Source organism: Gracilinanus agilis, chromosome 3, assembly GCF_016433145.1.
Source record: "Gracilinanus agilis isolate LMUSP501 chromosome 3, AgileGrace, whole genome shotgun sequence".
In the NCBI taxonomy this organism is placed as follows: domain Eukaryota; kingdom Metazoa; phylum Chordata; class Mammalia; order Didelphimorphia; family Didelphidae; genus Gracilinanus; species Gracilinanus agilis.
This window is the reverse complement of record NC_058132.1, coordinates 257,228,911-257,242,799: the sequence shown is the minus strand read 5'-3', so window position 1 is coordinate 257,242,799 and position 13,889 is coordinate 257,228,911. Positions and strand designations below refer to the sequence as shown.

General features: G+C 35.4%; 1 protein-coding gene across 1 annotated transcript in view; it reads right to left on the bottom strand.

The window, feature by feature from the left end:
* Positions 1-7,448, bottom strand: part of LOC123241458 (sodium channel protein type 9 subunit alpha-like) — an 88,465-nt gene extending 81,017 nt beyond the window's left edge. Inside the window, exons 1-6 of the mRNA XM_044669102.1 lie at positions 7,236-7,448; positions 6,337-6,455; positions 5,690-5,779; positions 4,906-5,034; positions 1,806-1,904; positions 646-830 (exon numbers count right to left, since the gene is read on the bottom strand). Of these exons, the coding sequence (XP_044525037.1) occupies positions 646-830; positions 1,806-1,904; positions 4,906-5,034; positions 5,690-5,779; positions 6,337-6,455; positions 7,236-7,448 (835 nt within the window). The remainder of the gene's footprint in view (positions 1-645; positions 831-1,805; positions 1,905-4,905; positions 5,035-5,689; positions 5,780-6,336; positions 6,456-7,235) is intronic.
* Between the last annotated feature and the right edge of the window lie 6,441 nt (positions 7,449-13,889).

Below are 13,889 nucleotides of genomic sequence, written 5' to 3'. Positions count from 1 at the left end.
TTTTTTGATGCCTTTTGATTTATAGAATTTTCTTTTTTAAAAAAAGACAAATCTTTTAGTTAGGTCATATAAATAAGGTAAGTGTCATAAAATTAAATGTCCCTATTTTCCAGATAAGGAAAGAAGTACCTCAAAGAGGTTAAATGGCATAGTCAGACAGAGAGAAATTGGACTTTGAACAAAGTTGTTGAGTTTCTTGAAGATGTCTTTACTCCTAAATATCTCTCTCTCTCTCTCTCTCTCTCTCTCTCTCTCTCTCTCTCTCTCTCTCATGGTGCTTATGCAAATTAAAACTTTTAATGATAAATTCCTTGTACTCTTTTTTCAAAAATAGTTTTCTATAAGGATTCCACTTCAGACTCACTTAGGCAATATTAAAACTTATTTTCTTTTGGTATTTTTTATGACTTTTTTTTTCAGAGTAGTAGAAGTTACAGTGCTCATTTTTCTTGGTTTAACGTCCATAGAGAAAACTGAGACCTTACGAATTCAGATTTGAAAGGGAAAGACAACAGAAAAGACATGTAACTGATAAAGAATATTACCCAGTTTCAGTAATTCATTTGATCCTTTAATATTTCTCTAGTGATTGGCATTAACACATTTTCTGGAAGCCTACCGTGTTTTCTGAGTAGTGATGCTTACCTTCACTGTCCCATGGTATCTCGGTGATATTTCCCTCTCCTCTAGGCCACTGCACGCATTTCTGCTTCAGTTTTCCCATAAATAGCTGCATTCCCATGACAGCAAAGACACTCAGACAAAATAAAATCAGCATTACTGTCTGTTGAAACATCTTTATTGACTGAGTCAGTGTTCCTACAACTGATCTTGGGCCTGAAAAAAGGAGGGGCAAAGAAGTATTGCTGGGAGGAAATAAAATATCAGAGTAGACCCATTATAAGTTCTCCGCCAATTATAAAAGATGTCACTGTTTCAAACCAAAAACCAAGTAAAACAAGTGGCTTAGTTTTCAGCAAGTTTCCCCCTCAAAAAAAAGTCAGCAAATAAGTTTCAGAGGTGTCAGTTTCAGAGCTGGAAGGTAACTCAATTGTTACCTAATCAAATCTCCATTATTTTCCAGATGAGGACATTGTGGCTGAAAAAGGAAGTACTTTTTCCACTGTCACAGATTGTAAATAGATAGGATAAGAATTAATCCCACATCCATATAATCTTTGCCACAATACCATGTTGTATCATTCAGCAATCTTATTTAAATAAGATACTGGTGTTTAACCTAACTCTTCCCTAGAATAGCTAAAATCACTTTTCAAGAGTAGTACACTGGAAATAGTACTGGATTTTTATTTAGAATCAATTTCTATTCTGAAAGTAACAGATCTATCTATCTATCTATCTATCTATCTATCTATCTATCTAATATCTATCTATTCTAATATCTATCTAATATCTAATCTGATTCTAATGTCTAATAATATCTAATATAATCTAACCAAAATGTCAGGAATAGACAGAGTGCTGAACTTGGGTATCAGGAAGACCTGCATTAGAATCCTTTCCCAGGCACTTACTGTCTTGACACATCACTTTGCCCAGTGTAGGTCTCAGTTCTTCAACTGTCGGATGAAGAAATTGGACTAGATAATCTTAAAGAGTTCTTGCATATCTAAATTAAATAATCCTATGATTTAAACAAATCTAAAGTCTCCCAGTGCCAATACAACATACCAATTGATAGACACTATCAGATAGCCGCAGTGAAATAACATTAAAATACTATCTTTTTTTCCATCCTGAAAAACATGCAATGGGAAATAGACACAAATAAACATGCCAATCACTTCTTACCTATATTTAGAGAAACAGCTTTCATAATTCTCAACACAGAGAAAATTCCAAGAGCTGGAACATTGCCCAGGTCTACAAATAGTCTCAAATACCTGTAGAATTAGATTTGCATATATTTATATAGTTTCAAAGTACTCAATGGCATTGTTTATCAGGCTTTTAATGCTGTTTTAAACTCAAGAAACTTTTAATCTCAGGCATTATCTTTTTTTTTTAATTTTTTTTTTAACCCTTGTACTTTGGTGTATTGTCTCATAGGTGGAAGATTGGTAAGGGTGGGCAATGGGGGTCAAGTGACTTGCCCAGGGTCACACAGCTGGGAAGTGGCTGAGGCCGGGTTTGAACCTAGGACCTCCTGTCTCTAGGCCTGACTCTCACTCCACTGAGCTACCCAGCTGCCCCCTCAGGCATTATCTTTTGAATGTAGTAGATAGCCTTTTTTACAAGAACAAAATTTAATTAATAGAAATTAAATGAAGAGAATTATAGAATTGAAAGGGATACAGAGACCAGTTAGACCAAGAATAGAATAAAAATTCCCTCTACAATGCTTTGTTCAGAAACAACTAGTGAGGAGAGATTCATGATCTTCAGAGATCTCTAATCTAACCATTACTCCTCATTCTGCCTTTTAAAGTGACACATAACAAGGTCAAAGACTAATCCTTCTTCCACATGAGAGCCCTTCAAATATTTGAAACTAGGTATGTTTCTCCAGAATCCGCCACTCCTTATGCTCCTAAAAAATTTCTTTTGCCTATCTCTAAACTTAACTCAGGTTTTTGCATTTAAAGCATATGCTATTCAAGTAAAATCAATTCAGAAGTTTCAAAAGGTTATATGAGGTAGTAAAAGAGGGGATTTGTTGTTAGAATGTTATTTGGGAAATGAGCTTTTTGACTTATTACTTGTGTGACTTTCAGGAGGTAATTTCACTTCCCGGAGCCTCAATTTCCTCAACTGAAGAAAATGAGAGGGTGGGGTTACATGATCTCTCAAGCTCCTTCCAGCTCAAAATCCCATGAAACTAGAGCAACTAATTTATGAGACCATAAAGGAGTGGTGGGGGGTGGCAATGAGGATACTCTATAGTGTCCTATTTAAGTATATGAATTATAAAAATGCAAGAGCTATCATTTATATCATGCTTTAAGTTTTGTAACTACTTTATATACATTATTACAGTGACTGGCATAGGATAAATACTTCATAAATCCTTTTTGCTTTCTCATTTGCTATCTCACCTACTCTTTCAAATAATCCTGTAAGGTGGCTTCTATAATAAACCCATTTTATGTTTTAGGAAATGGAAGAGGGGAGAAGATAAAATGATATGGCCCAGGCTATAAATTTAGTATGTATTTGTGTTAAGATTCAAATTCAGGTCTCTGTAATGCAGGTATAAAGTGGGTGGTATAGGAGCAGCCAAGGGGCCTAGGCAAATGGTGTTGATGGAATATGAAGGGTAGGGAATCCCAAACCAAGGCTGTATAAGTGTTGGATAACCTCCCACAGCAGCTGGGTCAGGTCCCCTTTAAGCCCAAGGTTCTCTGCTAATAGGACCAGGGCTTGGAACAAATCCAGCCAAGACAGTTAAAATGTCTCCAGGAAGCTGACTGAAACTCCCTGAAAGCTCAATTTGGAAAATGGATAACTGGCTTGGATAACCTGCTCAATGCACATCTGACTACTTTTAAGGATGGTTATTGGTAAGTAAACAAGGTTCTAAGACTGTTCAGGTTCAAGATTAACTAGGATTTAATTATAAATAACTGAGGGAAGGAAAGGAAGGTAGGTGGATAAAGGAAAACCCTAAGACCTTTCCTAAATTGTTAATGTTGATTAATCTTGGAGCACAAGTTGATATTGTTTAGGAGCAGAGTAATGAAACAGCCCTGAAGGCAAATCTCAACTCTGTAACTTGTCCCTGAGCCCAGACGCTGGGCAGCCCCTGGGTCAGTTGCAGGTGGTCTTGGTTGTAGCTTTCTCACTAGCTGGTATATAAGATGTTATCTATGCCAAGGAAGTACTGAATATTTGGCTGATGATTGAATAATTCCTGCCTGCCTAACAGAATCTCCCAAAAACCACCCTCAGGGCCCAGACTGTCCTCCTCCCTAACCCTCCAGGTGAGCTCAGAGAAGAAGTGACATTCCCAGGGCTTTGGAGACCTCCTTTTATACCCTGTCCTTAACTGACATCCTGGCACACAGCCTGGATGCTCTTCCAGGTTCTGTGTTCTAATGCGGCAAGTGCCAGCTTGCACCCCCAGAAATATGGCCGCTCATTTCTGCAAATAACATTTCCTGAATCCAAGTCCAGTGCTCCCCTCATCAGAGTATCATGAAGGTTTTAAATATACTGTTATTTCTTTGTTGAAGACATTTAATCTAGATAAATGGACATCCAATATTTTATTGTTGGGGCAACAGAGAGAAAAATCAGTATGTCAGCCTCACAACTAACAGAAAAAAGCTCTTACAAAAATGGAAAATATGTATTTTTCAAAACAGTAGGATGAAATATATCCATTAGCAACAAAAGTTGATAAATATATTCATTAAGCCGACTAGATGCATTCTTAAATTATAAAACTTATAGGAATTTGTAGGAAGTCTAGAAACTTTTCTTGGGTATGAATCTGGATTTTAGGATATTTGTTAGCACTTAAAAAGGTAAATTTACCAAAGGCTTTGACAGACTAAGAATCAAGGGCACAGTGCCCATTTCTCCCTGGATTCTCTTCCCATTTTCTCATGCCAAATGGGAAAATAGACATTCAGTTGGCATGTTAATTCCTTCTGTTTTGAAATGTAAAAACAAAAAGAAAAACTCCTTAAAACTTCAACATACTTAGGAAAGTGCTTATTGCAATTCTGAGAATCAAAGTTGATAATAAATAAAAATCAGTTCGAGTTCATTAAATGTATTAAATGGAAAGCATAAGGTTTGAATACCACGGTTCAAAAATATTCTTTATCTATAAAAGTTTTATAAAAAATTTCCCAAGTCTTAAAGACTTCTTTCTTATCATGCTGTTTACTTACCATTAATCTTATCTATTTGGGATATTAAAATTTTGAAAACACTCACGCCATTGTAAGAATAGGAACATCAAACCAATTCCAAGGATCACTAAGGAATGTGAAAGGTCCTATACAGAAGCCTCTTGCCAAAATTTTTATAATTATTTCAAAAGTATAAAGTCCAAGGAAAGGTAACCTGAAAGCAAGAATTCACAAGTACATTAAATAGAAGAATGGCATGTCTATAATTATGGATAAACCTTTGGAAGCCAGTGTAAAACTGTTACAAATTAATGCCTTAAAAAGCCCAAATGCAAAATTTCCAAGTAACTACATTTGTTATTAGCCATGTTCTCCATTACAATAAATGCAAGAGTTGAAATAATGCCCTGAAGGCCAAGAAAATGCCCTGAGTGTTTCCAGTTGGGAAGGCCCAAAAATCAGAATATAAAAAAGAAAGGCAGGAATCAGGGGAAGATGTATAACACATTGAACTATTATTAAGATAAAATATTTGTGAAAGTGATAAATATTAACTAGGTAGAACCCAAGCCATGGGCATAAACAGAATTAGGATTATGGATAAGTATAAACTCCTGAGGAGTTTCTTCTCCTATAAAACTATGGGAGAATCTGAAGGTTATTAGGCAATTTACTAATTTCCATGTAATAGCAACAATATTAAGGCTATTTTTATATTTCTTAGAGTAAGAATGCATAGATAGGATTTCTCCTAGATTACAAGAGAAATAGAAGCATAAAAAATAGAGAAATAAACAACTCTACATTTGGGAGAAAAATACAATGTCCCCTTCATAATATATATTTTGAAAAGAATTTTTACAACTTACTTTAGAGACTTTATCCAGGGTGGAGATGTATACATTGTCAAAAATATACAGTTGATGAAAAAGGTGCCCATGATAAACATGTTGAATAGGGTAGATAAGAATCAAGGAAAGTGAAATCTCTAACATGATACTGGAACATATTTGAAATATTTTCCAAACTATTAGCATGCCTATTTATTTACCAGATCAGTAAATAATATTGTTCATCATGTTAGTGCTAATAATAACTGGTACTTATATATCTCTTTAAGATTTGAAAAGCATTTTAGAAATATTAAGTTTTTAACCCAGAAATGACTCTAAAAATAATTTTTAAAACAAATTTTACAAATTACAAAAGTAACATTTGGATGATGAAACAAGTTGTATTTATTTATCACTAGTTTATTTTTTTAAAACCCTTACCTTCCATCTTGGAATCAATAATGTTTATTGGTTCCAAGGTAGAAGAGTGGTAAGGGCAAGGCAATGGGGATTAAGTGACTTGCCCAGGGTCACACAGCTAGGAAGTATCTGAGGCCAGATTTGAACCTAGGACCTCCCATCTCTGGGTCTGGCTCTCAATCCACTGAGCCACCTAGCTGCTCCTCACCTTTTTTTTTTTTTTAAGATAGCAACCCTGCCACTGAGCCTCTGGAAAAGGATATAAGTTTATTAAAACCTTAATACATAGTCTCCTAATCAGATTGAAAGGAGTTAACACATATAAGGCTGAAGTGGCATTGAATCTGAAGATTGTTCTCCTTTCATTCAATACTAAGAAAGTCTGTGAAGGAAAGAAAAAGAAATTAAAAATTAAGACTTTTAATTATTTTAACAAAATCATTTCTAATTTGCACTGATCATTGCTGTTGTGTTAGTCTATTCTTCATGATCACATTATGGGATTTTCTTCACAAAGATACTAGAGTGGCTTGCTATTTTTTTCTCCAGTTGATTAAGACAAAAAAGTTAAATGACTTGGCCAGGTACATACAACTAAATATCTGAGACTATGTTATCCTCTATAGCAAGCTGCCTTTCTTTGGCAAGCAGGTATCATATCATAGAATCATAAACTTGAAGAAGTCATTGGGGATTTCCCAGATATAAAATTATAGAATCACAGATTTTGGGCCCAAAAGAACCACAGAAGTCATTTTGACCAAACCCCTTCAGATGAGGAAAATAAGGCACAAAGATGTGAAACAGCTTGTTTAAGGGCACCACAGGAACAAGGAGAAGAGCTAGGATTAACACCCTAGGTCATTTCACCACAAGCAAGATGCAAAAGTATTTAATTTGGATTACTACTAGAAAGAGTAGTTTATTGGTCAGTTCCAAATATTTTGCCCCACTACATTTAAAGGAAATGAATCAAGACATTAGTTACAAAGTTGATTCTGATTTAATGTAAGAATATAAGCCAAACTACATAATTTAGTATTTAAAACTTTACTTAATATAGTCATCAAGTATAATCATTTTTCAATCTAAAAATTTTAATACATGAAGACTAAAATATAAATATTCCCCTATAGCCATAGATTTAGCAGAAAATGCTTACTTTCTTATCCCTGTAGTATGGATCCAGGTCTTCCAAGGGCTCTGACATCATTTCTATAGGAACATCTCCATAAATAAATGCTAGCTGTTCACCTGCTTCTAAGTCACTACTTGGCTCCAGTGCTTCTTCCTCCTCATCTTTCTTTCTGTCAGCTCTGTATTCTTTGGTAAGAGACTTTCTGGTGAAATAAGTGAAGTTGTTGGGATTTGCCATTTTTGTTTTTATAAATTTTAATTTTCTTTCAGTTCTTTTATGAGATTCCTATGTTAAGAAAAAAACAAAACAGGGAGAAACTTCAGATATAAGGGGAAAATATACCTAAGGTAGTGATCCAATGATACTATCAGATTCTAATATTTAATCAAGTTTAGCAATTAAAAGGAAGGTGAATGTTCTACCCACAGTAATTAAAAGTTGGAAGTAAACAATATGTTAAGGACATACACATTCCAATGGCTTATCACCCACCTCTTTTTAGGAGCTCCATTTCAATCCGATCACTCCTAAACATATTTTTAGACTTTGAACAATATATTTTTTCTTATTTCAATGTGGTTTTATAAGTACTATTATATATTGTCTACTAGAGTTTTTTTGGGAAACGTCATATTTCTGAGCAGATTATAAATTTCTCAAGCTAAAGACAATGTCATGTTTTATAAGGACTTGATACAAGACTTTTTATTTATCCTTCTAGTCTGGACTAGAGAATCTAAATGTCTCTACATGGTCTTCCCTCACCTCAAATTTTTCCCCATCCATACTATACACAATTGTCAGAATAAACATTTCAGATCTTTTGATGATAAGAATCTTACTTGCTCTCCTAGAAAAAAAATCCTTTCTGCATTTCTCTATCATTATTCATTTCTTGTCAATTCATATGTATCATCCCAGCCCTTAGGTCTGCTAAACATATAGTAATGTGCTTTGACTGATTGTGATCTAAAGCAGTGATTCCCAAAGTGGGTGCCACTGCCCCCTGGTGGGTGCTGCAGTGATCCAGGGGAATGGTGATGGACACAGGTGCATTTGGGGGCGGTGAATAACTGTAAGGGGGCGGTGATAGTATGTGACAGGGGGCACTAAGTAATATTTTTTCTGGAAAGGGGGCAGTATGCTAAAAAAGTTTGGGAACCACTGATCTAAAGCCTTAGCTCAGTATTTACCACTTCCAGAGAATCAAAGACATAATTTTCACCTAATTACTACTTTCTCTGAGGCAAGTTTTCTATTTAATGAAATTTTTTTGCCATAATTATAGTAGGTTTTATTAACTATATTCATAGAAGAACCTCAATATGTCCCATGTAGAACATTTATAAGAAAAAATACATCCTGATGGGACCACCATGATGTACCCAAAAATAAACGAAGGGATTTCAAAGCCCATCTAGTCCAAACCACACCCCAAAAGTGATCAACCTTGGTTAAACCTTGTTTAAAAATCTTCAATGGGATTTAATCTACTATTCCTTGAAAGATTTCATTCTATTTGGCATGGCAATAACTTTTGGGAAGTCCTTCTTCTAATTCTAAATTTGCCTCTTTAGATATCAGTTTTATTTATTTCTTTAACAGGATGAGTTCAATGGTAGAAGCACATTAAATCAAATTATGACTGTAGAATGCAAAACCCCCAGAATTAATAACATTTTTAAAAAGTAACATTTATGAGCAAGCAGGTCCCCTTGTTGCTCAATATTACTTGTAGTCAAACTTCAGCAAAACTTCATTAGCCTGGACACAGATGTTGCTTCCTGTTTACTATACAAGAAAGCTAGCCGGTGCATCAAATATCCTTATAATTGTGATATCCAGGTGTTTCAAGACAGTATTTCTCATGTGTTATTCCCTATTTGTAATGTGTGTGGTCTGTTCATATTAAACATGTGCTTTTCTATTGTCCTTTGGGTGACCCTCATTCTTCAGTTCTTTGAAAACTGCAGTATTATACCAGACATCTGTATATCATCATTGAAAGTAAATTGATGTTTTTTTAAATGGGGCTATGTTTACAAAAGGCACTTGGGATCATTACATGAATCCTGTAAGATTTGAAAAGAAATTTAGATCATACTGTTCCTGTTCAATTTGGGGCAAAATTCATTATATATTAACAGTTTCTATGAAAGGTATGTTGTACCAATAGGCATTCTTATGTACTTAGTGTAGCCAAGAGGCATTCTTAATGTACTTAGTTTTACCGTTTCATATATTTATTCCAGGGTTAAATATGCCAGCATTCATATGAAATAGTAAATAAGAACTATGTCAACTATCAAAAAAAAGGAATCTTTAAAGCCTTATCATCTAAAGGGGGGTACTTCTGGGTTAAGATGGCTGCAGAGTAGGTGCAGAACTTTTATCCTCCCCACCACCAACCTGTACAATACGTCAAAGGAACAAAAATGCCAAGTTCAGATGAGCAAAGGGACTCCATAAAAGGGTGGAGCATTGAGGTTACAAGGGATTTGAGAATTTCCATGCTATAAGGGGGTAAATTAGCTCCCACCAAAACGTGAGCTGATCAAACTCTCCCCAACCCCACCTACAGAACAGGATTCATAGCTAGCGCCCTAGAATTAAAACAGTGGGTAACAACCTCTAGTTGTTCTTGGCAGTGGATCAAGAGCACCCCTGAGAGCAGCTAGACCTGAAACTCCAGTAGGCTGAAGAGTGTCCACCTTGGGCCAGAGAGGGGAGTGGGGCTGAGACTGCATACAGCAGAAACCACATGCAGATTCAAAAAATAGCCTCAGGGGGGCAGCTGGGTAGCTCAGTGGTTTGAGAGTCAGGCCTAGAGTTCAAATTTGGCCTCAGACACTTTCCAGCTGTGTGACCCTGGGCTAGTCACTTGACCCCCATTGCCCACCCTTACCGCTCTTTACCCTATGAGCCAATACACAGAAGTTAAGGGTTAAAAAAAAAAGACTAGCTCCAGCTCTTCATATTTGTGCAGAAGAATTAACTTTCTGTTTTGAACTTCAGTATAAACTTACCCACCAAAAAACAAAATAGTATGATCCTCAAGTTCCATGACTTTATTTAATATAGAGCCTAGTCCATCTTAAAAGCTATATAAATACTTATTCCCTTCTATTTACCCTTTGCCTAATCAGTAAAAGTGCATTCTGCACTGGAACTGAAGCTGAATTATTATTTATTTACCTTCCTAATCACTCTACTTCCCTGCTTCCCCATCCTACCCCCTAATCCACTGCACATAAAACCAAGGTTGAGCATCAATTGTCTACTTTTTACTTCCCAATTCATGGGCCAAACCAAGCAAAAGCTATCAATCAGGTTGGCTTTAAAACTGACTTTGCCAAACATGCTTTTTTTTTCAAAATTCTAAAAAGCTACTGTTCTTCTCCTTCTAACATTAATCAATACAACTGTCCAATAATATTAACATAGCTTTTCGTTCAGCAACATCAAAGTCAAATGAGAAGACTAAACTTCACTAGCAATAAATAATTAAATAGACCTATTTGGAAATTTTTATATTATGTCAGGGCAGAATAGCTTCTATAGAGTTTGTATGCTGTTTGATTTAGGTTTAAAGTATTACAACATATGATGAATAGAGGCAAATGAAAATTCTTATTCACCTTTTTCATTTTTATCCTCTACATTTTAGGTGTTTTTTACACAATAAGAAAAGGGATTATATAACTATAAATTAAAAGGACTTTAGAAATAATTTATTTTAAACTTGAAACTGAGGGCTTGAGAATTTAAATGAATTGTCTGAAATTTGACAATTAATGATGGAGTTTGAATTCTAACTTGCGTTCTATGATTCCAAGTTCAATGTACTTTCTACTTTTCTACATAACCTTTAAATAGATCCATATAGACACAATGTAACACCAATCACATGGATATATAGGTAATTTTGCTCATAATTTCTATTGGTACATGTAAAACATATGTCAAACTGCTTGACTTCTTAAGGAGTGAGGAAGGTAAGAGGGAGGGAAAGGATTTGGAAAACAAAATTTAAAAAATTAATGTAAAAATATTTTTCCAGTAACTAGAAAAAAAAGAAAATATTTTAAAAAGTTATATGTTAAGGGACTTCTGGGGATGGGGAAGGGAGGTAGAGCAAAGATGATGGACTAATCCTGAGTAGCTCTGTGCCACCATGAGAATCCTCTCTAACAAAAATTAAAATATCACCACAAAACAAATATAGAAGTTAAAGAAACAACAAGGAAACTGAGTGAAACAATTTCCAAGGAAAGAAAAACCCAAAAGGTAGACAGAGAACATCTGGGGCACTTGGATGAGAGGAGAGCAGAGCCAGATAGAGGCTCCAGCAAGGAGGGAAAAGCAAGCCAAGAGCACCCACACACACATACATCTGCTGTCCCAGATTCAGAACTTAACCCAAAGACAACATCCACACCCTGAGTTCCTGCCTGGGCAAACAGTGGTACAAACCAATCCACAGCCCTTAAAATTAAAAACCTGTAGAGAAGTCCAGAGTCCCAGTCCAGGGCAGTCTAGGTGGAAGTGGCCTAATCCTTATGGGCCCAGAGCTAAGTCAGAGTTCCCAGCCTGGCCTTGGGATTAGGACATAGTACACAATTTGGTTTAGCTGAGAGTATTCAGTACTAAATACTGATCTTTTCTGCCTAAAGCTCTGGGTGGAGTTCCAAGACAGGGTAATCAAGGGTGTGCCTAATTGGATCAAGTACACAGTGAGACCAAAAACTTGACCCTAAGCCTTTGGCTAGAATTCCATCAGCCCCTGATCTGATCAAGTTCAGAGTGAGATCAAAAGCTCACACCTCCAGAGCCCAAGGCAAGTCTTTAAGCTATTAGCATTTCAAGGGTCAATTAAATCAGCAGGGGTAGTGGGCTCTCAGAACTCTCAACCCTCAGAACATCACATCATCCCCCAAGCCTACCTATAATTAGATAGGAAAAATGAGTAAACAAAAAAAAACACCTAAATATGAAGAATTTTTATGGAGACAAAGAATAAGACACAGAAGGGGATAGTGAAAACAAAGAAAACACATGCAAAGTCCAAAAGAAAATTATAAATTAGACACAGATTCTGAAAGAGCTCAAAAAAGTCTTGAAAACCAATTAAGAGAGGCAGAGGAAAAATAGGAAAGAGAAATGAAAGTGATGCAAGAAGAAATGGGTCATTTGAAAAATGAGAAATAAAAACTGACAGAGGAAAATCATTTCTTAAAAATCAGGACTGATCATATAGAAACTAATGATTTCACAAGAAATCAAGAAACAATAAAGCAGAATCAAAGGAATGAAAAAACAGAGGAAAATATGAAATGTCTCACTGATAAAACAATGGACCTAGAAAACAGATCTAGGAGAGATAATTTGAGAATTACTGGACTACCTGAAAGCCATGATTAAAAACAATTCTAAACAAACAAACAAATAAATAAATAAATAAATAGCTTTGGACATCATATTTCAAGAAATTATCAAAGATAAGTGACCAGAGATCTAAGAACAAGAAAAATAAGTTGAAACTGAAAGCAAAATCACAGATTGCCTCCAGACAGAAATCCTCGAATGACAACTTCCGGGAATACAATAGCTAAATTCAAAAGCTCCCAAGCCAAGGAGAAAATACTATAAGCAGACAGAAACAAACAATTCAAGTACCATGGAGCCACAATCATGATCACACAGAACCTATAGGCTTCTACATTAAAGGATCGAAAGCATGGAATATGATATTCACGAAGGCAAATATTTGGATTTACAACCCAGAGTCACCTATTCAGCAAAATAGTATATTCTTTCATGGGGAAAAATGGACATTCAACAAGATAGATGACTTCAAAGCATGCCTGATGAATAAGCCAGACCTAAACATAAAATCTGAAGTCCAAAAACGAGACACAAGAGAAAACCAAAAAGGTAAATAAGAAAGAGAAAATTTAAGAAAGTCATTAAGGTCAAAATGTTCATATGTCTAAATGGACAGAGGATACCTGTAATTCTCAAAAATTACTCTTAGTAGTAGAGAAGATAGAAGGAATTTACTCAGAAGAAGGATGGGGAAGTAAGCTGATTATGATGATATAGTGTTTATGATATGTATATAAATATGATGATATGAAATGATATTTATGTATGATATGTATGCATACAAATAATATTCAAAAAATATCAAGGGGAAAAAAGAAGGTTGCACTGAGAGAAAAGGGAAGGGAGAGATAGAATGAGGTAAGTTATATAACATAAAGAGGCATGAAAAATTATTATAGAGAGGGGAAGATAATGATGGTGACAGACTAAACTTAAACTTTACTCTCATTGTAACTGGCTCAGAGTGGGAAGTACAAGTATACTCAGTGGAGTATAGAATTCTATCTTACCCCTCAGAGAACTTGAAAGGGACTAAGACAAGGGAAAGTGGAGATAATTGGAAAGAGGAGGAAGTGGGGAGGGGTGTGTGACATAAAGCAAAATATTGGTGAGGAGGAAGAGAGTGAAAGGGAATAGAGCAGGATCTAAAGGGGATAATACAAGAAACACATTTTAGGTAGGGTCACACAAAGATTCAAGGTAAAATGCTGGAGTAGAATATGTCATGCCATCATCTAAGCAAAAAAAAGCAGGAGTAGCAATCATGATACCAGATGAAGTCAAAGTAGAAAT